The following is a 24,067-nucleotide window of genomic DNA, read 5'->3' as shown; positions in this document are numbered from 1 at the left end:
GTGGAATGGAAGTTGGGTTACGTTAGACTAAAGAACAAGTCATAAGAGATTTACCAAAACAACCTCATCAATATTAATTGGGAATCTCATGATTGTGTCCCATGTTTTTAATCGGTTAAGTATCGGTGCGTTGGATTGTTCTAGGTGATAGATTGAAAATACGAAAGAAAATCTTCGAGTCTCCATCCCTCAGCCGGATCACAAACAAACGACCACTCAATCCTGCACCCACTGATGTCGTTTATGGGCACTACTACTTGCATTGTTGCAACATATACGACTTGAACCCCATGTTGTTCTCCACCATCTCATAGCTCAAATACCGTTGGATTGGATCAATCACACGAGTAGCTTCTCTTTGATTTGGCCTACCTGAAGCTGGTCTCATCAGCAGGATCAGTAGGACGACCGGCGCAGTACCGGATCATCCCCGGCTGCCCAAGGATGCATTCCACTTGGTAACACGTGTCAAGGTTTGTGTGCCACTTGTGGAAGTTGCAGAAATCAGCTAAGGGAGGCCAGACTTGTTCTGCTGTTAGGCCTTTGAGCTTAACAGAGGCTTTGCCTTCCCATTTTGATTGTTTTTTTTATCCAATTACTCCATGAAAAAGAAACAAAATAAGAAAAGATCAATTCATTATGAAGAACATGAATTAATGGTCCTACTTCTTTATAAGGTTTTTCTCATTCAATCCCAGAAGATTATTCTTCATCATATATATCCGTTGGGCCAAATGAAAATCGATTGTCTAAAGAACAAATTGATATAGGATTACCAAAATAACCTCATGTTTTATGTGCACATAGGTTTTCGACAAAGCAATATATTCTAAGCTATATTCTAATTTACGAAGAGAGGAACGACCTTGAGTAGAAGGGAGCGAACACACTAACATGATGAACTGGTCTAACCCAAATTTACTAATACTATAATTTATTGATCAGTGCACATGCTTTTTTATTAATAAATTCATAGACATACTACAAGTCAATAATAATACACATAAAAGTAATATACCAACAAATAAAGACTAATTAAGCCGAGTCAATTAACGTTGATCAGCTAGTAGAAAGAAGAGCATGCTCCATTGTTTTTGCTACCAACGGGAGAGAAGACTCAAGAAAATCAAGTAGGTTTTCCAACCTCCATCCATCAACCGGATCACAAACAACCCACCACTCGATCTTGCACCCAAGAACGACATCATGATGAATGTCGTTTATGGGCACTACTTGCATGGTGCCAACATATGAGTGAAATCCCATGTTATTCTCAAGGATCTCATAGCTCAAACGCCGTTTGATTGGATCTATCATCAGTAGCTTCTCCTTGACCCACTTGATGGTCGTCTGATCATCAGGATCAGCGGGGGGAGTTGCGCAGTACCGGATCAGACCCGGTTGGCCAAGAATTCCCCCAACTTGGTAAGATGTCTCAAGTTTGGGGAACCACTTGTGTAGGTTGCAGAAATCAGCCAAGAGAGGCCAAACTTGCTCAGCTGCTGGACCTTTTAGGTCAGTAGAGGTTCTGCCTTCCCATTTTGGCTGTGTTTGTTCTTGCATGTGAGAGCTTAGCTAGGGAAACGAAGATCACATCAATTGATAATTATAAGCAAGAGAACAGGCATGTATTTATAACGAGATTTCTCTAATTCAACCACAAAATGAAATGGAAAGTTGACTTGACTAAAGAACAAGGTGATTAGGTTTACCAAAAACAATCTCGCCATTTATTTTCATATGCTTTTTGATTGAGTGATTGATGGCAAGTGGGAAAATTATTATAATTTTGGTATGATCGAGTCTCTGATCCTCAAGTGTCACCAATTATTTACTCTCTCTCTCTTCTTCTTTGACTTGAGCAATTATTTTACGTAAAACCAGCCTTAAACATACACATGTTGACTAATTAGATGGCTTGTAGAACTAGTTAATTAAAACCAAATTATAAGATAGCCTTAGTTTTCTTTAGACGACAAGCCAGGTAAAACCATCCGTCAAGCCAGAAAGATTCAAATGAAACCGGATGATTTATTTCTATCCAAAATTAATTGGCAATTTATCGTGTTGTGGAGCGGTGCAAAACATGTCTTGTAAGGTTGTATATACTTGTATAGATTATTTTCCGTAAATAGAAAAAGATAGAAAAAGACTATCAGTGTAGAGACTATCAGTGTCCAGCGATGCCTTGTATCACAAGCCTATACATAAATAACTGAGTCAACTCTCATCTGCTGGCAATTTTAATTTCTTAGATTGAGCTTTTTCCTTCTAGAATGTGAAGTCACATTGATGGTAGATATTCAAACATCAGGTAATTGGATCAATCATCAGTATATTTTATTTGCTTGACGGAGTTGATGATCGTATCATCTTCAGGATCAGTAGGAGGAGTGGCGCATCCAGTACCTGGTCAAACCCGGTTGGCCAAACTCTTGTTCAACTGCTGGGCCTTTGAGCGGAGCAGAGGTTTTGCCTTCTCACATTGACTGTTGGTACTTGCATCAGATCAACTAGGCGGCAGAATAAGTGACGTGTAACTTTGTAAGGTTTCTCTGCCTCAACTACAAAAATCATAGGGATGACAATTTTACTTGCATTACAAGGTTCAACACTACAACCTTTATATAACTTGTAGGGGGTGCTAAAGGTGTTTTATGTGCCACGTGTCAAAAAAGGATAGCCGCACGGCTATACTATTTTTTCCCCATCAATAACATCCAATCCGCTGTAGCCCAATAAAATGGATTGAGTTTATCATCCGAGTTTGACTCCCAGCAGCGGAAAAACCTTTTATTATTTTCAATTTCTTTTATCACTTAATTTTATGCCTAATGATATATACCTATTAACTTTCATTTATATATCTAGCTTTTATTCCCCATCAATAACATCCAATTCGCTGTAGCCCAATAAAATGGATTGAGTTTATCATCCGGGTTTGACACCCGGCAGGGGAAAAACCTTTTATTATTTTCAATTTCTTTTATCACTTAATTTTATGCCTAATGATATATGACTATTAAGTTTCATTTATATAGCTTTTATTCCCCATCAATAACATCCAATCCGCTGTAACCCAATAAAATGGATTGAGTTTATCATCCGAGTTCGACTCCCGGCAGCAGAAAAACTTTTTAGTATTTTCAATTTCTTTTATCACTTAATTTTATGCCTAAAGATATATGACTATTAAGTTTCATTTATATAGCTTTTATTCCCCATCAATAACATCCAGTCTGCTGTAGCCCAATAAAATGGATTGAGTTTATCATCCGGGTTCGACTCCCGGCAGCGGAAAAATCTTTTTGTATTTTCAATTTCTTTTATCACTTAATTTTATGCCTAAAGATATATGACTATTAAGTTTCATTTATAGCTTTTATTCCCCATCAATAAAATCCAATCCGTTGTAGCCCAATAAAATGGATTGAGTTTATCATCCGGGTTCGACTCCCGGCAGCGGAAACACCTTTTATTATTTTCAATTTCTTTTATCACTTAATTTTATGCCTAATGATGTATGACTATTAAGTTTCATTTATATAGCTTTTATTCCCCATCAATAACATCCAATCCGCTGTAGCCCAATAAAATGGATTGAGTTTATCATCCGGGTTCGACTCCCGGCAGCGGAATTTTTTTTTATTATTTTCAATTTCTTTTATCACTTAATTTTATGCCTAATGACATATGCTTATTTACGGCCAGTTTGGCATTGCTGTGCTGTGAAAATAATCGCTGTCAGATTTGCTGTGAGAGAAATCAACTGTGAGAGAAGCAGTTTGACGTTTGGTAAACTTTTTGTTAAAAGTGTTGTTGGTATTAATTTCCTCATAATCAGAAAATGATTGTGGCATAATCATTAAACCCAGCGCCTCTTCAAAACTGATTCCTGCATAATCATAAATTGAAAGCACTACATTAGCTGCTTTCCCTTATAGCTTTCTCTCACAACAATTGTTAACAATAAGTGATTTTCTCACAGTTTACCAAACGGGCTAGACTTCCCAAAAGTTTTTAAAAATCACTTATTACCCCAAATAAGCAATGCCAAACGGGCACTAAATTTCATTTATATAGCTTGTATTCCCCATTAATAACATCGCTAAATACTTTGTGCGACAAATCTAACTTGGCTGCTAAATACTTTGTGCAACGAAGTTTAGTGTTTCATTTATATAGCTTTTATTCCCCATCAATAACATCCAATCCGCTGTAGCTCAATAAAATGGATTGAGAGTTTATCATCCGGGTTCGACTCCTGGCAGGGGAAAAACTTTTTATTATTTTCAATTTCTTTTATCACTTAATTTTATGCCTAATGATATATGCCTATTAAGTTTCATTTATATAGCTTTTATTCCCCATCAATAACATCCAATTTGCTGTAGCCCAATAAAATGGATTGAGTTTGTCATCCGGGTTTGACTTCTGGCAGCGAAAAAACCTTTTTAAATAATAATAATAATAATAATGATCAGTGTAGTCTTCTCTCATTTCCTTCTTTTTTTGTTTTTTTTTAGAATAGCAAGACCGTTTCTATTTCCATAAGAATAGCAACAGCCGAGATGCCCACCATTTGTCTTCTTCACAATTGGTTTTTGGTTTCAGGCTTTTTAATTGGTACCATTTGTCTCATTTTGTTCGTTTTGTACTAGTTCAAGGTCACCCTGGTTGTTGCCATAAACAAATACTGAAACCTAGCTTGGTGGAACCAAATGCTTGCATGCATAGACGTTGAAAAAGAAGAAGAAAGACTAACGATGTTAAGTTGCACGTTAGTTCAATTAGGGCTTTATTTTCCTTTTTAATCATTAGAAATTTGTAGTTTTATTTTAAAGATGATATATGTTTTTATTTAAAAAAAAAATTTATATACAAGTGATAATCTACTCTAGATAAATGTAAACTTCAATTTAAGTAGGCGAGTTCATTATCCTAATTAACCGGGCTAACCTATAGTTCTTTTTCTAATAATGGACATGAGTTTTTTCTCTAGTTCTATATATAATTTTCTAGGGTAATTTTGACTTTACTACGGTAAAGTTTACCAACTTTTAGAGTTCGATACATCAATTTTTTATTTTTTTGGTCTCAGTTGCATACACAAAGTTGATTTTCTTACTACTTTCATACATGTCGTCAATCTTTCTGTTACCAAGTCTGTTAACCGCTGACGTGGCAACAAATGCACCACATAGACCCACTCATATGATACCACATGATCTACATATATTATTAAATTAATTAATTAATTAAAAAAACTTAAAACTTAAAATTAAAAATTAAAAAAAAAAAAAAAATATATATATATATATATATATATCTCTCTCTCTCTCTCTCTCATCCAAAACCCCATCCAACCCTTCTCAAGATACCCAAAAAACTTTCTTTCCCCGTGACCACCCACAAGACCCCCTCCTCCTCCTCCCACCCTCACAGAACCTAGAGCCCAACCCAGCCTGCCCCCCCATCCCCCAACTCGCAGAACCCAAAACCTACCTAGAACCCCACCCCCCAGATGCAAAATGTTTGATTTTTTTTTTCTTCCAATTTTTGAATTGAGAGAGAGAGAGAGAGAGAATTTGGATGGGTCTCAAGTGGGGCTGAGGGTGGATCTCGGGTGAGGATGAGGGTGGTTGTATGGTGTTGGGCTTGTGGTTCGATGTGGGCCACAAGGAGAAAGAGAGATGAGAGAAAGCAAGAGAGGGATTTTTAGTTTTATTTTTAATTTATTTGATTAATTAAATAATATATATAATAATATATATAGATCACATGACATCATATAAGTGAGTCTACGTGACACATTTGTTACCACGTCAGCAGTTAATAAACTTGCTAATAGAAAGACTGATGGCATATATGAAATTGGTAAGAGAATCAACTTTGTGTATGCAATTGAGATGAATTTTTTTTAAAATATATCAAACTCTAAAAGTTGATAAATTTTACGATAATAAAGTGAAAATTACCCAATTTTCTAAGTATAATTGGTTAAATACATAAATAATTCGATTAAGTTGAGTGCCCCGCGTGACTACTGCTTCAACTCGACACGTATTTGCCAAAGAGGGTTAATAATGGCAAGATATAAATTGCAACGATGTTTCATGATATATAGAATTGTTATTCCAATATATAACAGCAATCAACTGTAACCCAATAAAGCGGAATAACTTTTATTTTTATTTTTAATAATTTTCCTTATCGTTTTTTTTTTTTTGTCAACAATAATTTTCCTTATCGTTTGTTTTTGCCTAATAGTTTTCATTTATATAGAATTTTATTCACATTAATAGCAGATTAGTTTTCATTTATATAGACTTTTATTCACATTAATAGTCTCCAATCTACTGTAGCCCAATAAATGGATTGAGTTAATCAACCGGGTTCGAATCCTGGCAGCGGAAAACCTTTTTTAAATTTTGATAATTTTCCTTTTTCTTTTTATTATATGCCGAATAATGTTCATTTATATTATTATATTTCCCATCAGTAGCATATAATCCGTTGTAGCCCAATAAAATGGATTGAGTTTATCATCCGGGTTCAACTCCCGGCAGCGGAAAAACCTTTTAATTTTTTAATAATTTTCTTTTTATCTGTTAATTTTCCTTGGACCAGCTGACGGCCTTGTGATCACCCTTGGATGGGATTGAGGAGCCGGTGCAGTATCTGATGCAGCCAGGCTCGCTAACCGTTGGCCCCGTGGACGCCATAGCAAGTGGCTAGGGTTAGAAACCACTGGTGGAAGTTGAAGTCTTTGAGCAGAGGCCAGATCTGGTCAACTCTGGCCTTTGTGAGCCTTGCAGAAACCGTGGCTTCCCATTTTGGCTCTGACTCTTGCTGATCCATGAAAACCTGAGAGGGAGAGAGTGATGTTGGAAAAGGGTAAATGAGGCACATGGACTTAAATGGACCACATGGATTTTGTTAGACTATGCACATAGAAGATTGGTATGGTCCTGCGTAAAAATGGCGTGTACAAATTTAATTATCTTTGCCCTTTCTCTATCACACAATTTGAGGAAGCAAATGCATTTAGGATAATGTGACAACGAAGGTAGATTACCTACAAAATATAGAATATGCAGAATCAAGTTGTGCCAGTATAAATACAATCAATTGATAAATCAACTATTGATGTTGATGTTGTGGTATTCTTGTTCTCAATCATAAAGGAGGTTCTAAGTTCGACTTTCCTATTTTTTATAAAATAAGAAAAAGAATATTGAGTAGTTGAATTAGCTTGTGCCAATATAAGCACAAATAATTTATTTTTGTGCTTTTGCAATGTCACGTGTCAGTTACAAATTTATGTTTTAAAATAAAAAAAATATTGATATAATGTCAATGAATTAACATTTTTAATGTGGCTTCACCGTTGTTGTACTTGAAATAGAACACAAATAGTTGTGTTCTTTTTTACTCAATAGCATATTAGATTGTCTTTGATGACAAAGTTCTGGAGTTCAAATCTCATGAAGTTGTTTGGTAATAAGAAAGGAAAAACAATTTTGCCTAACTTTTGAATTTTTTAAAATTTTTCTTCAATCTAGAAATATGTTGAAGCCCACTCAACTCTTTGGCCCTTACTATATGAGGATATTCCAAAAATGCTATACTGAGGAAATAATATGGATGGATCACTGACCTGACAACCTAGCTAAACGGCCTTGATCATCTTCGGAAAAAAAGAAGGCAACCAGGACCAGTCTTAACATTAGCGTTACCCCTCTCGCTCCCTCCCCTCCCTCTTAAAGTTAGGAAAGGAAAGACGGTATTCACACACATTGCCAAATTGTCATTAAAATTTGGGATGTGAGATCATGGGTCTACAAGTGAAAGTATTTTTTCAATTGGGCCGTTGGCTTAGCTTTAGTTTAAATTCCACAACACACATGTTATTCTATATTAATTAAATGAAGAAACTCCAATAAAACAAGAAAGAGAATATCAAAGTAGCTTTGTCCCATTATTTGAATAGGCAAGCCTTTTCTTTATCTCTTCCATTTTAAAACAACAAGTTCGAATCTTTTGTTGTCATCACTGACTCAAATGCTTGAATATATAAAATAAGAACAAAAACCTAAAAGAATACGATTCTTCAAAATCAAATAATCATAAACAGAAGTTTGGATCATCTTTGAACTTCCCAATTTGTAACTCATTTGGATGACGTTCTTCTTTCTTTGTTTCAGCTGCTGACCAGTCGGCATCTAAGTTATTTTCTGATGGAGAGGTTGATACATAACTAGTTAAAAAATAATTAATTTCAAATAAAAATTCCACCTAACAAAAAATACCAATTCGACTGCCATTGCCAACCTAACACAATTAGGGTAATTGAATACAAAGATGGTCCCTTGTTATAAAGAGATGAATAAATTGTGTAACCACCAAAAACTTCCAAAATTTTTGTTTGCCACTTCGCCTCCTGAACCCGTCAAAGATGAATAAAATTCCAAACTAGTTCGGCTTTAGGTCCACCGGTGATTAAACAAGTAAAAAACATTGGATCCTACTTGCTAGATTTCATCATGATCAAATCCAACACTTGAATAAAATAGTCCAAAGTATTTTGATTTGCCTCAACATTTTGGATTTTATATTTCAAAGTACGGGATAATGTAGGGCTAAAGGGCAGGCTTACACCTAACTAAAGTTTTGCCATTCATTTTTCACTTTCTACTCCTTTATCCCCCCACTATAATTAGTCCATTATTAATAGAACTATCTTTTTTCCCTTTTTTCTTTTCGGTTTATTGACTTATTTCACTTCCTTATAATATAATATTATAATCGTGTAGACATGAGCTTAGTCAAGTTCGCTAGAACCCTAGAACGAACATGCTCCCCACTTTGCACCCAAATTCGAATCCCCCTCCTGTAGTTTAAAGTAGATCATCTCTTGTATTAAAAAAAAAATTTGTAACCGTAGCTTAAAGCAAAACTTTGATTCAAAACTATATGAACGGCTAAGGTGGATCTAGAGGGCGTACAAGATTGATATAAATGGGGCCAATTAGATGGATGTCAGTTATTTTGAGGCATTAAAACTTAATTAAAAAGTTGAAACGCACTAGTTTGTAGGGACAACGTATGCAAATTAACAAAGCAGAAAAAACCCATTAACAAAAAAGAAAAGAGAAAGAGCTGCACAAAACAAAAAGCAATCATTACGCATAGTATGTTACACTTATCAACATTAATTATAAAAATACATTATTCAGACTTTAGTCACAAAAAGAAAACAAAAAAATAGTAGAACAAATAAAATATAGAAATTTATGGCCCCATTCTTCCCCGTTTGGCTCTTTAAATATATTCCTACCTTCATCATTTCTTCTCTCACTCATAGAACCCATCTCTGTCTCTAAGTTTTTTCTAGCCTCTGAGTTCTATTAATCTCCTAGCCCAAGAAAATGGAGCCTCCTCCTGCTACACCAATCATAGCCAAGAAACTGAGCAACATGGTACGTCTGATTTTGTTCACATTACAAAAGGGCGTGTCCAAAAAGAAGCTGATGATGATGAAGGAGCATGGGAAGATCTTAGGTAAGTACTTCAATGATTTCATGGTCCGCCACCACACGGCGCTCAGCTGCAAGTCACATGACGTGCACGTGTCGTTCGTGTACCCCCTCGAGTACGAGTTCAGCTGCAAAAGCAGCATCCCACCCTACAGATCAACCTACACTCCTCCCTGCCACGACAGCGGGCACAATAAGGGACGTTACGTTAGGCAGCGTTCGCGGCGGAGCGTTTACGTGCCGATGATGTGTGAGAACGTATTGGCGACGGTTAACACCGGCAGGAAAGTGAGCTTTCGCGGCAGTGATGTGGTGGAACCACTGCCGATGGTGAGGCGGGTAAGGATAACGGAGTGGGAGCCGTTGTTCCCGTTGAATATTGATGAGGAGGAGGAGGAGGATTATCATGTGGACAAGGCAGCACAGGAATTTATTGACAAGTTTTATAGGGAGTTAATGTTGCAAAAATGGATGGCCGTAGATTCCACCCACTGATCTTAAACTGCTTTATTAGATTGTAACGATGTGTAGCTTGTGAGTGTATTTAGTGAAAGTAATTACAACCCATGCATGCTTTCTTTCATGTTATTGTACAGTTGGGATTTAACCACCCTAATGCAAGACCTTTCTTTCATGTTATAGTAAAGTTACCATTTAACCCTTTAACGTGTCATCATAACATTGATTCGTTAAGTTAAGCTAACACATGGAGAATTATCCACAAGGCTTCCCATTAATAGCTTTCTTGGATATGAAAAAGAAGAATTAGGTGGCCGGTTGCCATTAGAAAAGAAAGAATCAAAATTTGCATCTAATCATTATATCATATAGAGGGGAAGAAGGAATGGAAAATAAAATAATTTTTTGGGTACCTAATATTCAGAAGGCAAGGTTATTGTGTGATCCAGAATTTAAGTAGACCAATAAGAAAATTTCTGAAAAATAAAAATAAGTCATTCGACTCCCCACTCCCCTCCCCAAAATCACTGAAATAATTATTTATAAAAAATAAAATAAAACTGAGTGTATTTATTTGTTATGGGCCTTTATTGGGTTAAGGCCTCGTGAAACTTTAAGCCTTTTTATTTTTATTATTAGGTTAAATTACGGACTAGAATTTACAATTTTAAAATCCACGAGGAAAAGAGAAAATGCAAGAAAAAAATTTGAAAACGCGCGCGCTTTCGTGGAGAGGTATTTAAAACGAAAACGAATGCCAGAGCGTCAGCCAACGGTCAGTTCCAATCACACTCTGAAAAGAAATCGAAAAGAATAAGCTCTGTGAAACCGTACAAGCTCCGCGTAAGAACCTCTGCAATTCGACGATGGAGAATCGTGAGCCACGTGAACCTTGGGGTAATCGTTTCGTTGCTACAGTAGTGTTATGCTTCTTTATTTCTTACAGTTCTTAGCTGTTTGGTTTCTGAGAAAACTCGAGAAAATGAGATCAATATCTGGCTTGGTTTTCATTCCATCGCTTAAATATATCACAGAAACCAGATATACTAATCTGTTCGTTCGCTTTTGGATCGCTCTGTTCGTTCGCCTTCGGATCGCTCTGTTCGTTCGCCTTCGGATCGCTCTGTTCGTTCGCTTTTTGATCGCTCTGTTCGTTCGCCTTCGGATCGCTCTGTTCGTTCGCCTTCGGATCGCTCTGTTCGTTCGCTTTTTGATCGCTCTGTTCGTTCGCTTTTCGATTGCTCTTCGATCTCTCTCTGTTAGTTCGCTTTTCAATATATCTATTAATTCGATTTTCCATCTCTTTATTATGTCGCTCTTCGATATCAATTCGTCCGCTCTACGATCTCTCTCCCGTCGGTCGCTATTCGATCGCTCTAGGATCTCTCCCTTCGATCGCTTTCGATCTCTCCCTTTGATATCTCTTAACACGTAGCGCTTGGCTTTTGAATTTTAATTTCTTTTTTCTTTTTAAATGTTCTGCTAAAAATGCTTCATGTGGACATAATTAAGTTTTTCTCCCCTCTGTTTTCCGAATTTCTGTTGAAAGAAAAACTAAAGTCTGAGAACGTTGTGCATCTCCCTCATTTTCACATGTATTATTGTTTTGGTTTCTGTAAAAATATTTCGCTTGCTTTATTTGGCACGTATTGAGTTTCTGCCTTACAACCAAATTTACACGTATAAACTTGCTTCTGATTTCTGAGCTGCAAAATCTTTTGTTTGTTCAATGAACCTTCGCAACTGGTAATGCAAGTTCCAATGCACTGTGCTCATGGAGAAATTTTTTGCTGTCTGTTTAGACTCCCGAGTTATGCAATAGGATGTGTTTTAGGTCAGTGTGATCCAAGCAATCTTGTTGTCTTTTGTTTTTGTTGACCCGTTACAAACTTAGGTACTCCCCTTTCTATATTTGAGAGCGAAAAGGGCCTGTTGCTGTTTCGTCTTCTGTATGTTTGGCACTCATTCTTACTGTTTTCACCACTTCATGCCTATTTTCCATTCTACAAATGTGAACAAAAATTTGCACAAACATTTTGTTCTTTTATTTTCTGGCAGTGTCAGTTTTGGAATCGTAAATTGATTACTTAAATGTGACTCAATGTTCAGGTGTTAAGGTAAAAAGTGGAGACTCTGTCGTTGTTGAGGCTGGAACTTGGGAGATCCTGTATCTTACAGAGGTAATGGGGGAAGCTGTTTAATTGCTTTTCTCTGTTTCTTTTGTCTTTTTGATAGTTCCAGCATGGTGTAAAACTTTCTTTTACAATGCAGGCTCATCTGGACGATGTCAAAAAAGCGAAGGGAAGTGATCCTATTGAACTCTATTTCACAATTACCGATGGGGAATTAGATGAGACTAATGTTTTGAAAACTATTCCTCCTGAATCATTTGAGAAACCTTATAATTTTGATGAGATTGAAATAGCTTATAAAATTGAGCTTTCGCATAACTGGAAATATGGGAGCATCCGCTTTACTGGACACAAGTGTGAAGCTACTAGGTTATATCCTTTATGATATTGCCTTTCATTTTGAATTTGGTGTCTTTCATGCTATTAATTCTCATGAGATATGCTTTGATTATTGAATTATTTGTTGTCTCCTTGACTGTGCTCTGTTGATGATTCTGGTGGCGGCGTCTTCACGAACTCTGACACTGGCAAGTCGTAAATGCTTCTCACTTTAAAAAATAATAATTATATATTTCCTTTTTCTTGTTTTTTTTTTTTTCAAAAAGTTTTATTTTAGACTCTGACATGGCCGTCTTCACAGATTCTGATGCTGATGATTTCGAAGATGACTTGCGAACTGTTCTTTTTTCAGATCAGGGGAGATCAGCTAAAAGTATGCTAATTAATTTTTGATTACTAGGAATCGAGTTTCGTAAAACTTTTGCTTATTTGATTTGCAACATCTTTATGTAGGAAAAAGACCTGTGAAGAAAGAACAATATATCTCTAACGAGGAAGCTGCGAGAATTTGGAAAGAGAAAAAATCACATATCATCGACGTTATTAATTCACAGAAGAAGTTCTTTCCGGCTGCCAGGTTCCTCATTCTCTCATTGTTTCTGTTTTGCCTCTAATCTGTGCTCGTCTTAGTAGTGAGTCCGTTTCCTTTTCTTGATCTTGTCTTCTGTGTTTGTTGCCTTTCACTTTGCGGTTCTTGACTAAGGGCACATGTTTTTGTTAAAGCGTCTTTGTTGGCAAATTGGATCACATTCAAAACATTCTCCAAGAAAACAAAGGGTTTTTGGAATTGGACCTTATGGATCTGGAGAAGTATATTGATAAACTTAGGTCGATGGCAGCCGATGACAGGTTCCTCATTATCTCCCTTCTTTCCTATTTTTTTGTCGTTGTTGTTGTTGCTGTTGTTGTTGCCCGTGCTTATTACGTGAAAGACTTTGTTTTATAGCTCTGAATCTCTGACAGTCGTCCCATATTAGTGGGTGTTCTGATTTGACTAAGAGGATGGGCTTAGCTCTTTGGCCCCTAATCTATGCTAACTAAGTGGTCGACATTGTTTAATAACTCTGACCCTCGTCTGAGTTGGTTTGCTTTCCATGTTTTTGTTAGTCTGTTTTGTGGGTTTGCCTTTTGGTTTTCGATTCTTGACCAAGAGCACATTATTTCTCTTTGTTTTTTGTTTGTATTTGTGGGTTTGCAATTTTGTTTCTGATGTTTTACTAAGAGGTTGGCCTTCATGCTATGACCTCTAATCTATGCCAAGTACATGAAATCCATCGTTTTAGATCTCTAACAGTTGTCTAGTATTAGATTTGTTTGCATTTTAGTTTTTGATGCGTTGTTTTTCCCCTGAGCACCACTCTTTCTTGCATATTTCAGCGGTTGGCCTGAATATTATGTTGAATTGAAGAGAAGTCTTGGACTTGAGTTTTCCTCTCAGGTATTCTCTCTCTCAAAAATCTGTTTGAGTATCTCCTTTGGTGTCTAGTAGATTCACTTAGGTGAATATCTGGAGTTGCTGTATCTACCGTGGTTAACTGCTAAATGTTATATTTGTAGCACTCCATGTTTCGTCTTATATTATTGACAGTCCCAACTATAATTGTTCATGCTCCCAATTTATATAGGACATTTTGGACTTGTGCTCTGGGGCACATAGTTCGTGGAATATCGTTGTACTTGCATACAAATGTTGTCATCATCATCTCTGTTTCTGTTTGTTTATGTATATTCTCTTGTGGTGTTCTTTAACAAATCTGTACACGCAAAGCAAGCTTGATTTAGGTTTTAATTTCTTGAAATATGGATAGTTGTGCAATACGTGTTCTGGAGCATGTGCATTCTTGTCCACGGAAATTTCCCATACATAACTATGTGTATTCTTGACCTTTTAAAACTTTTAGAGTATGAATCTGTGCCTTCAGTGTCAGTCCATACATTGGATCAATCAGCTTCTTGCATGTGGAACTGATTGCTGAATCTTTAGTGCGGGTCATGTGTTTTTACAATTTCTTGTTATCCAATTATGACGATGAGATTCTCTATGATGTAATATGGAGATAACAGCAAGTATTAACCAAACCTGCTTGTTGGTTTCTTATCACATTTTCCTTTTGACTTTGTAGAATGTCAAAATGCTTTTATCCCTTAATCCAATTATTATCTGTAAGTAATTGAACTCTTCTCGATATTGTTCAAGGCTGTGTTTTCTGAAACACCTATTACTTACAAGAATGCAATGCTCACTCCTCCTGTTACATCCTTCAATGATTGCTCTGGTGGGGGTCGCTGATCTAGATTTTGGTTTACTTGTATGTGCATTCAAACCATTTAGCTCTTAACTTTTTATTGCTTCCATATCATGAATCAGATGAATTGGATAGTGACATTTGTTGCGAGGAAGCTGAGAAACTTGATGCGCAAAAATCTGTTATCGTTGATGCTATCGGTAGATTGAAGACCTTCGGTACCATCCCACCTGCCTGCAGGTTCCTCATTCTCTTCCTTCTTTCTTTTTTTGACTCTAATCTCTGCTCATTACATAAAATCAGTTGTGTTAGAGGTCCGACACTACTCTTACTGTAGGTGGTTTGTTTGCCTTTTTTGTTTGTTTGTTTGTTTCTGTTTGTACATGTGAGTTTGCCTTTTCATTTCTGATTTTTTACTAAGAGACCGACCTTATTTCTTTGGTCTCTTATCTATATCATCTATGAGAAAGCTGCTGACACTCATTCTTTTTACTGAGTTGGTTTTTGTTAGCCTTGCGGATTTGCCTTTTGGTTTCCTGTTCTTGACTAAGAAGAGCACACATTTTTGTTCCTTGTTTGAAGTGACTTGCTTGGTCATTTGGAAGATATGCGTTCCAGTCTGGCACGCTACGAATCTATTAAATGTCGGAAGAAACTGTCTGATTTCAACAACTATATTTGTTCAATTAAGGGGAAGGCAGACGTTGACAGGTTCCCAATTCTCTCCCTTCTTTGTTTTTTCCCGTGCGACATCACTATTTAAAGAATTTTTATTTTATTTTATAGAAGTGCTAACTCATCTTACAATATTCTGCTGGAGGTGTTGTTTGAGGCTTTTTCACAACAATCTGTTCTGACTATTGTTGACAGTAATGCAGTTTTCTTACTTCCACTGAGGTTCTTTATGTCTCATGGATTTTTCCCCTAAATACCACTCTTTCTTTCATATTTTAGCCGCTGGATTGAAATGCTGGATGATTTACAGAAGAGTCTTGGGCTGGAGAATAATCCTGAGGTTTTCTTATCTTCCCAAATCTGTTTAGCAACTTAAAATTTTCAATTCACTGTTAAAAGTTGTATCAGTAGCAATGCATGTTTTGTCTTATGTTGTCGACAACACAGTGCCAACTTTAATTGTTCACTCCCCCAATTTATGTACGGCATTTTGGACTTGTGCTCTTGGACACATTGTTCATGCAACTGGAAAATGTTGTCGTCATCTCTTTTTCTCGTTACGTATATTCTATCGTGGTTTTGTTGGGTTCATGTATTGCTCTCTTGAAAATTTAGGTGGTACATCCTATGGCAAAGAAGGCAAAGAAGTCAAAGAAGGGAAAGAAGGCAAAGAAGTCAAAGAAGTCAAAGAAGGCAAAGAAGGCAAAGAAGACAAAGTATGCTGACCCTGATTGATACACGGTATGTCGTTTTCCTCCTTTTAAATTATGCTTCAAATTTGTTAAGTTTTGTTTTCAGAACTAACCGTGTATCTTGGAAATAAAAGCTTTTTGTTAGGTGTTGGAGGACCACAAGGATCAGAGTTTTAACATTGCTAATGCTGCATAGTAACAACATAATCTAGTCTTGGAAATTTGTGTTTTCTGAACTAAAACTTGCGAATCAAGAGATGTTTTTACTGAGAACCTCTGCTCATTTTGGAAAATGATGGATGCCTCTCAGACATTATGCGCGTTGTTAGGTTGTTAATGACTTTTTTGTCTGATGAATGGTTTACGTGTAGGCTGGCTTTTGTGGTGCTATTAATTTTCCTTGTGCTTTTAGCTTTATCGGTAACAAGCTCAAAACTATTAACTCAATACATATAAAATTGAGTATGGTACATAGATGCATACTCTCGCACGCCCAATTTTTCAGCTTCCTTTTCTGGAATGTGTTCATTTGGTTCTGCTCGATTTTATTTTAGGTTAAGTTTTACACAACCTTAGGGCTAGGAGTAACCAGATTCGGAAATTCTTCATTTTAAGTTCATCTCATCTCATCTGTGCCCTTGCTTTCATTATTCCTTCTCTCTTCTGGTAATCAGATTATTGTGTTGCGATTACCCCTCAAGCTACCAAAAGCATGCAAACACGATGAAGGTTGTTTAATGAGACGAAACTAGAAAAGTAGTTGTGTCATATGTCCTCAGTTCAAATAATTACCAGAGGGCCCTGCAGTGCGTAGTTCATATTGTTTTGAGAATGTTGCGTTAGGAAATTTTTTGCTGGGCTTAGTTTATTTTATAAGTCTCACTGGGGTAGGCTTGATATGGTCTAGATAGAGTGTTTAGGTTTGTGCAGCTTAAGAAACGATACAATGAGAAAGTAACCAGTAAGGGCAAAACGACACTACCAAATAATTAAATCAAAACCTGAATCACTTCACGCTTCAGCTTAAGAAAAACGAAAAAGGGTCAGTACATTGCCTGAAGGAATCGTAGGGTTTCATTCTGTTCCAATCGAAAACTCAATTCTTCAATTCTTGAAAAACGAAACTTTGACTCCCATGTCCTCCTTAAGTTTCCTTTTGTTTTGGGTTGAAAGTTTTTCTTTGCTGGGTTGTATGGATTCAGTTGAAAGGCTTTCAGTTTTGCTTTCTTTCCTTCATTGTAAGCCATTTTTCCGATTTTCCGGCCTTGGAATGAAGTTTCAGTCTTGACCTATAAAAAAAAACCTTTGTTTTCAATTAGCAGATTCTCTCTATGACCAGATTCTGTTCTTGGTATCACTGCATCGAAGAACTTGAAAGACTCACTGAATCCAATTGCTAAAGTGAATTGCTTCAACAATGTTCTTAATTCGAAGATATAGAAGCCAAAAATTGTACGTAAGATATATATGTTAAGTGTGTTTTCTTCTGTCCAAAGGTGTAGAATTCATAAATTAGTGTTTTTATGAATTAGTTGTTCTGCAATAAAGCAAGGTTAGAGCATGTTGTACTTTCTGCACAATGGGAATTATAAGTGCATGGAGATTAATGAAGATTGCTTATTAGAGCATGTTCTACTTCTGTCCAATGTATGCATGTTGATAGTTCTATCTCTAATAAAAGATTGCTTATTAATGAAAATTATTTTATTTTTTGGCATAAACATGTGGGATTCTTGCACAATACACCACTGCTGGTACTCCTCATCAAAATGGAGTAGTAGAGAGACGAAACAAAATGTTGAAGGAAATGGTGAGGAGCATGATGACGACCCAAAATTCTTGTGGGAAAAAGTATTGAAGATAACCATGCACCGTGTACCAAGTAAGTCTGTTCCTAAGACGCCATTTGAACAATCGAAAGGTATGAAGCCTAGTTTGTTACATTTCATGTTTGGGGTTGTAACCCTGAAACTAAAGAGAAGCTTAATCCAAGGATTGTGAGTTGGTCATTTTAATAGATTTCCTGAAAATTTTAAAGGTTATATATTATTTTATTGCCCACAATACAATTGCACAGAAAGATAGTATATAGACTCATAATACTAATACCAATTTTGAGTTTGAAGAAGATGAATTTGTGGCAGTACCACCAAGTAAGTAATGAGCAGTTCAAGTTACCTCCAAGGCTAATCAACGAGAATGAAGATGAAGTATCCCTACAGCAACATGTCCAACCTTCTCCACCACAAAAGTCAATAATGAGCAGTCAATCTCTCACGAAGAGCCTCAAGATCCTCATGCTGATGTTCAACCTGTCATCGAAATTACCAGAAGATAGTCCCCAAGAGTTAGAAAGCCATCAATTTCTGATGAATGTGTATGTGCAGGAGATTGAATGACATTAGAATGAAGATGAACCTATGAGCTTTGATCAAGAAAGCATCAATGAAGGAGTGTACGTAGCCTATAGTATGCAAATGGGTCTTCAAAATCAATAGAAATTCTAGTGGCAATATAGAAACCCACACTGTTCTTATATTGGTTGTATTCCTTGTTTTAAGAAATCCCAAGTATTGATACATGGAGATCTATCTACTATTCTGAAATCGCTGCTTCCTTCTCTGGGATCAGGGTTGAGCTAACGCTATTCGTTTGTTCTACAAAGCACTCAATATACTTACCCCGAGGACTAATCGAAAGAGATTCGTCTGATTGCTTAAATTGTGGATATATGCACCATTCAAAAATCTGATAAAAAAACTAGCAAGGTTACAATTTCGAATCTTTCTCTCTCATTAATAAACCGAAATAATGCTATCCAGTAATACATATGTAACTAAATAGTTTATTGAATCCTTAAAACCCTATAAATTTATAGCAGACACTGATAATCTAAACCCCGTCCCAGTCATGTATATGTTTAGATATACTGAAAGGCACAATAAATAGAATATGTTGTCCAACTAGCAACTTCCAGACCAGCCATTAGTTGTTTCACTTGAAATCACTCTAAAGAACTTCACGAAGCATGAGTGACCAAAGGGCTTCAAAGCTGCTAGTTTGGAAACTCTTATTAAACCAGGCCAGGAATTCTGGATGCAACTCCATGCGATTCTCCTTCCAAACCTGTCTTAACGCAGCGCAGTTATGAATCTTGTTTCTCATCAGCTTCTCTAAAAGATTCCCAACCCTCCGTCGACCAGCTGCCTCCGGCTTTAAAACATTACCAGGAGGTTCTGCCATACACTTACGAACAACTTTTAAGCAAGGCAAAACCTGGCCTTGAAGCAAAGCATAAGCAAAAGCTTTCACTCGATCTCGAAACTGATCAAATTTATTCATTGGCAAACCAAATGGTGGAAGCTCCCACAAATGAGAACCGAAGGCTGGAATGACATAACGAAATATTTGATCAGTTAGAGGCTCGTAGTAAGGTTTGGTATCTGTTGGGGGTGCAGAGAAAGTGCATAAAGCCCGGGCATGCTCAACAAGCCATTCTGATTTTATACGAGTAACGCCATACATGTACGGTCCTGATCTTGTCTGGATTAGCTCATTGTACACCAGAAATTCAGGGGCTGAATTAGAAACAGATGACCAAGGGTCGAGGAACACAGTCTCTTTAACCATGCAGGCTTGATATCGAACAGCACGAACTTTTCGATCTCCTAAATCAGATGACACTGATGAACTCCTTCCTCTAATGCGCTTAGCAACCCTATCTGCCCAACCAGCACAGATGGCTTGGCCCAAGAGCTCTTCCTCATACAAGGAAAGAGGGTTCTTATCATAGGAAACCCTCCAATCACGTTCTACATCTTCCATGCTACCATAGATCCATGAAAATTCCTTCTCCCCACCAGAAAAGCCACTTTGTTCAAAGACACGTTCGAGGAGCTGCTTTCTCAGCTTGGATATTTCCTCCATGGTTTTCGGGTGCAGAGCATTGTCATTGCAGAATTCCACTGGCCTCTTGGATATTTCATAGCACTGCAAAGCATAAGCTCTGGACAGAGCATCACTGCTGGGATTGAAAAACCTTTCACGAGGCACTTTTAGAGTTTCTTTTAGTTTCTTCTTTGTCAACTTCTCTTGATTTGAATGCTCCAAAGGCGCATCGCTGCAAACATTGTCATGGTTTGTAGTGTGAATATCTTCAAACTGCCTGAGAAAAGGATTTGAACAACTCAAAGATGCAACTGCTGCAACTGCATATGCTAACACCAAATTAGCTCGAGCACGATTTTTCTGTTTACTCATGATTTGAAAAATCGTAAGGAGCATCCGAGAGTGGCGAGGACGCAGGGGATAACAAGCCATGGAATGCCCTAAAGGTGTTAATCTTCCATTTGTGTCACTTGCTTCAAGGGCCGTCAAGAGACGCTCTGCTTCATCCACAGCACTAGCCTCTGGAGGAGTTGGAAATGGAAAATTGGATATCTGGGATGCACAGAAGAAGAAGGTCATACGTTATAAGAGCAACCCAGATGTAAAAGAGAAAACACAAGGCATGTTATTGTGGAACATAAAAAAGCAAATAACCCAATGGTAGCAAACTAAAACATATAACAATCACTGGCTAAGAACCCCTGCTATGTAGTAAGAACCATCAAAATCTTTGTGCAGTTAGTTACCCCTGCACCTGAGATCCTGTGTTCGAATCTTTGCTCCTTACTATTGCTTGCATAAAATTTAAAAAAATAAAAAAAAAAGGATCTAAAATGCTGAACAAAAGAATATGAATTTGGACCCACCTTAAGAATATTCATAGACTTGAGAAGAAGGGCAACACCATCAAAGGGGACTTCGGATATTTCAGGTGCGGAAAAATCAGGGAATTTGTTATAATACACTGCTTGAGAATACAGGCGGTAACAATGGCCAGGCCCTGTTCTTCCAGCTCTTCCTTTACGCTGATCAGCTGATGCCTTGCTAATCCACTGTATTTTATATGTTTCCATGCCATTTGAATTGTAGTCCTTCACTTTCTCTTTCCCAGTATCAACAACATACTTTATCCCGCTTATAGTTAAAGAGGTTTCAGCCACATTTGTGGCTACAACAACAAGCCGTTCTCCCTCCTTCACTTTTTCTATTTCTGTAAGTTGAGCTTCTGCATTCAGCCTGGCATAAAGAGGGACAACATGCAGTGCGCCTGGAAAACTACCCTTTTTCCCAGCTGAATTACAGAACAATGAAGATTTTCTAGCCCAAGAATCGAAACCGGCTTTAGGTGATACAATGCTACCATCCTCTCCTGCAACCTCTGTCACATTTCCATCAACTAATCTTGGGGTATCTTGGCACAATGAATCCCTATCGTCATCGTGAAAAAATTCTCGTTCACTTTCTGTTTCTGAATCATATGAATAACCCTCCAACTCATCCTCAACAGAATCAATATCAGAAACTTCATCAGCATCACTCTCAACTGATCTTTTCATAAGTTCCCTTGAAGCTCCTTGTAGCTTTTGACACAAGCGCTGTACTTCTCGCTTCCCAGTGACAAACACAAGTATGCCTCCATGTGGTAGTCTCTTGTGAATCTTCAAGACTTTTTTACATGCTTTCTCAACATAATCCCCTTCTTCCTCAGTTCTGTTTTCGTAGTAAGCTTTTACTGAAAATTGTCTAGTGGGAACTTCTATGATCGGGGGCTCACCAAACAGTTTTCTGATAAAGTCTTCTCGCAAGGTGGCACTCATCAGCACAAGCTTTAAAGGGAAAATCTGTTGTTCACGACTTATGTTTTTTCCCAAAAGCACCGCCTTTTGCTGGTTTTCGTATTCTTTCTGCCATCACATACAAAAGATTATGAGAAATTAACCGTGATTAATATAACTTTTAGCCATAAGCACTGCTCTCTAGCTCACCTGACGCTGTACAATAACACGTGAAAGCATTCCGATAAGTATGTCGGTGTTCGAGCTCCGCACATGAACTTCATCAAGAATTATGACAGAGTATTGCTTCAACAAAAAATCACTCTGCACAATTTAAAAAAAACTACATTACACAAAGATGACTCAGTTTAATTACGCATACGCCATAAGGGTTTCATTACCAGAGGAAGCATACTAAAAGCAGGAAGTTGGTTATTTGATGCTTATAAATGTTCAAAACATGACATGGATATTAAAAATATATCATTTACTTAAAGTACCTTGAGTTCTTGTAGTAATATTCCGTCTGTCATGAATTTGATGGAGCAACTACTTTTACTCATCCTTTTGTCATGCCTAACTTGAAAGCCGACCTCTTTACCTAAATTCAGTCCAAGCTCATACGCCACTCGCTCAGCCGTCGCATAGGCTGCTACACGGCGGGGTTGAGTTACACCAATAATACCACTTCGTGCAGAATTAGAGTGGCTTGAACCATAGCCCGCTTCAAAAAGAAACTGCAACATGTCAACCCAAATGCAGAATTTAGAACGTTCAAGATGACTTCAAAAAAATTGAACATATAAAAACAATCATTACTAGGAAAATCAAGCATATAAACTAATAATATTAATAAGCAGTCAGAATGCTTTTGATTGTCAAAAAACGCTTTTAATTCTTCCACAATCACTTCTAAACATGCCTTAGAACCAGAATGCCAACAAACCCACCTGAGGAACTTGGGTTGTTTTACCACATCCAGTCTCTCCACGTATAATCACAGTGGAATTTTCATTAATGGCCTCCATGATCTCCTGCTCCATCATTACTATTGGAAGATCCTTCCTTGTTTCTTCAACTTCATCAGGCCTTGATACATGGACTATAGTTGGTGCAATTGGAGGCCTTGCTGCAGGAAATTCTGATAATTCACTTGCTCTGCTGCTGGAATTTACTTTTGGACTCTCTTTTACTTTGTCCTGTCAGAAGAACAAATATATGCATATAAACAGTTTCAGATTTCATGGCATACACTTTACAAAACCCAAAAACAAAAACAAAAAAACTTCGTAGCTAGAATTCACAATATTGGTTCACAAATCATATTCTTCAACTATAATTGATTGCACACCTCATGAATCTCATCCAAATCATGCTTTGATTGAGTTTTTTCTATCTGATGACCAGGCTCAGTTTGATCACTACAAGCACAGTCGCCATTATTCTTGTTAAATCCAGCTTTTGGGAATTGTAAAGCTTTCCTGCGTTTTGCATCTTTGGATTCAACCTACATAATAAACAAGAATATATATCAGTAAAAAAGAAGAATAAATATGTGCGGCAGCAACGTTCAATATGGAACCGTTGGAATTTCCAAGTCAAGTTAATTAGAAGACACTCACATCACATACCTCCAACCTGTTGCGCTTTCTTTTCAGGGATTTGCTCATCTTCCTTGGTTTTTCTTGTATTGAGTTTTTCAAAACCCTAAGAAATACACTTGAATGCAATTGGAGTGTTGAGGACGAGGCATGAGCTCGTTACTTGTGAAAGGAGTTTTCCTCTTGGGTCCCTGAATCACTGATGGGCTTCATAGAAAAGTGGGCTTTATTTCTTTTAGTTTGATATTTGAATGGATGTATGCTTCTTCTATATCTATAATACTAGTGGTTCGAATCCCCGCGACATTATAAATGAAAAAACAAAGTTGCAAACATAATTCGTTAGAGTGTGTTGATGTAAAATGCTGATGTTAGCTATTCATTAATTAATACTAATGCATAGAACTAAAAGGGTCAATTTATTTTCATGGGTTTGATTATTTTAGTCAATAAATCTTTAGTTTTTGCTACAACAAATAAAAAATAATTTGAGTTTATAAAAAAATTGCTAGGTATGTATAAAAAAATGTTTCTGAATTTTCTGGAATTTTTCAGATTTCTTTTTTTATTTTTTAATTTTTTTTTTACTTTGCTAGCCCAGGCATGAGCTCGGGCTCGTTTTCCCTTTGGGCCTGCCCAGTTACATGGGACCCACCAATTGCCCCGGCAACTGAGGCCCGCTGGAACTCGCGCCTAGAGCTTGGGCCCCCTCCTGCCCCGG

General features: G+C 37.1%; 4 protein-coding genes and 1 pseudogene across 5 annotated transcripts; 2 read left to right on the top strand and 3 right to left on the bottom strand.

Moving 5' to 3' along the window:
• Window positions 1-72: 72 nt before the first annotated feature.
• On the bottom strand, window positions 73-575 carry LOC148297990 (uncharacterized; annotated as a pseudogene).
• A 289-nt stretch (window positions 576-864) lies between these two features.
• Window positions 865-1,656, bottom strand: LOC110761308 (lachrymatory-factor synthase-like). The gene has a single exon (XM_021963756.2). The coding sequence runs from the start codon at window positions 1,561-1,563 to the stop codon at window positions 1,060-1,062; it is 504 nt and encodes a 167-aa protein (XP_021819448.1). The 5' UTR covers window positions 1,564-1,656; the 3' UTR covers window positions 865-1,059.
• A 7,670-nt stretch (window positions 1,657-9,326) lies between these two features.
• Window positions 9,327-10,192, top strand: LOC110761295 (Avr9/Cf-9 rapidly elicited protein). Its single transcript, XM_021963742.2, has one exon. It carries the CDS (start codon window positions 9,432-9,434, stop codon window positions 10,032-10,034), a length of 603 nt encoding a protein of 200 aa, XP_021819434.1. The 5' UTR covers window positions 9,327-9,431; the 3' UTR covers window positions 10,035-10,192.
• Window positions 10,193-12,646: 2,454 nt separating this feature from the next.
• LOC110761178 (uncharacterized) lies at window positions 12,647-18,755 on the top strand. Its single transcript, XM_088251847.1, has 10 exons — window positions 12,647-12,657; window positions 12,771-12,842; window positions 12,923-13,046; window positions 13,193-13,318; window positions 13,847-13,907; window positions 14,667-14,745; window positions 14,838-14,955; window positions 15,298-15,426; window positions 15,670-15,730; window positions 16,006-18,755. Exons 4-10 carry the CDS (start codon window positions 13,266-13,268, stop codon window positions 16,123-16,125), a joined length of 621 nt encoding a protein of 206 aa, XP_088107973.1. The 5' UTR covers window positions 12,647-12,657; window positions 12,771-12,842; window positions 12,923-13,046; window positions 13,193-13,265; the 3' UTR covers window positions 16,126-18,755.
• Window positions 18,756-18,834: 79 nt separating this feature from the next.
• Window positions 18,835-23,561, bottom strand: LOC110761284 (ATP-dependent RNA helicase DEAH13-like). 2 transcript variants are annotated; one of them, XM_088252817.1, is made up of 7 exons: window positions 23,368-23,561; window positions 23,097-23,252; window positions 22,696-22,944; window positions 22,246-22,482; window positions 21,956-22,069; window positions 20,837-21,874; window positions 18,835-20,522 (listed from the first exon to the last, which is right to left on the bottom strand). In XM_088252817.1, the coding sequence occupies exons 1-7, from the start codon at window positions 23,413-23,415 to the stop codon at window positions 19,092-19,094; spliced, it is 3,273 nt and encodes a 1,090-aa protein (XP_088108943.1). In that variant the 5' UTR covers window positions 23,416-23,561; the 3' UTR covers window positions 18,835-19,091. The 2 variants fall into 2 exon arrangements, with proteins under 2 accessions (XP_088108943.1, XP_021819421.1); XM_021963729.2 differs by having other exon boundaries at window positions 23,377-23,560.
• Between the last annotated feature and the right edge of the window lie 506 nt (window positions 23,562-24,067).

This window comes from Prunus avium, chromosome 1 (assembly GCF_965620075.1).
Source record: "Prunus avium chromosome 1, drPruAviu1.hap1.1, whole genome shotgun sequence".
NCBI classification, from domain to species: domain Eukaryota; kingdom Viridiplantae; phylum Streptophyta; class Magnoliopsida; order Rosales; family Rosaceae; genus Prunus; species Prunus avium.
The sequence above is the reverse complement of the archived record's forward strand: the minus strand, read 5'-3'. Positions and strand labels throughout refer to the sequence as shown.

Excerpts from the sequence above, each read along its gene's own strand:
- LOC110761308 (XM_021963756.2), bottom strand. The coding sequence starts at position 1,563 with ATGCAAGAACAAACACAGCCAAAATGGGAAGGCAGAACCTCTACTGAC.
- LOC110761295 (XM_021963742.2), top strand. The coding sequence starts at position 9,432 with ATGGAGCCTCCTCCTGCTACACCAATCATAGCCAAGAAACTGAGCAAC.
- LOC110761178 (XM_088251847.1), top strand. The coding sequence starts at position 13,266 with ATGGATCTGGAGAAGTATATTGATAAACTTAGGTCGATGGCAGCCGAT. Across the intron at positions 13,319-13,846 it reads TCGATGGCAGCCGATGACAG|CGGTTGGCCTGAATATTATG; the intron begins GTTCCTCATTAT and ends TGCATATTTCAG. Across the intron at positions 15,427-15,669 it reads GGGAAGGCAGACGTTGACAG|CCGCTGGATTGAAATGCTGG; the intron begins GTTCCCAATTCT and ends TTCATATTTTAG.
- LOC110761284 (XM_088252817.1), bottom strand. The coding sequence starts at position 23,415 with ATGAGCAAATCCCTGAAAAGAAAGCGCAACAGGTTGGAGGTATGTGAT. Across the intron at positions 22,945-23,096 it reads ATTTGGATGAGATTCATGAG|GACAAAGTAAAAGAGAGTCC; the intron begins GTGTGCAATCAA and ends TTCTTCTGACAG. Across the intron at positions 22,070-22,245 it reads TATTACTACAAGAACTCAAG|AGTGATTTTTTGTTGAAGCA; the intron begins GTACTTTAAGTA and ends TAAATTGTGCAG.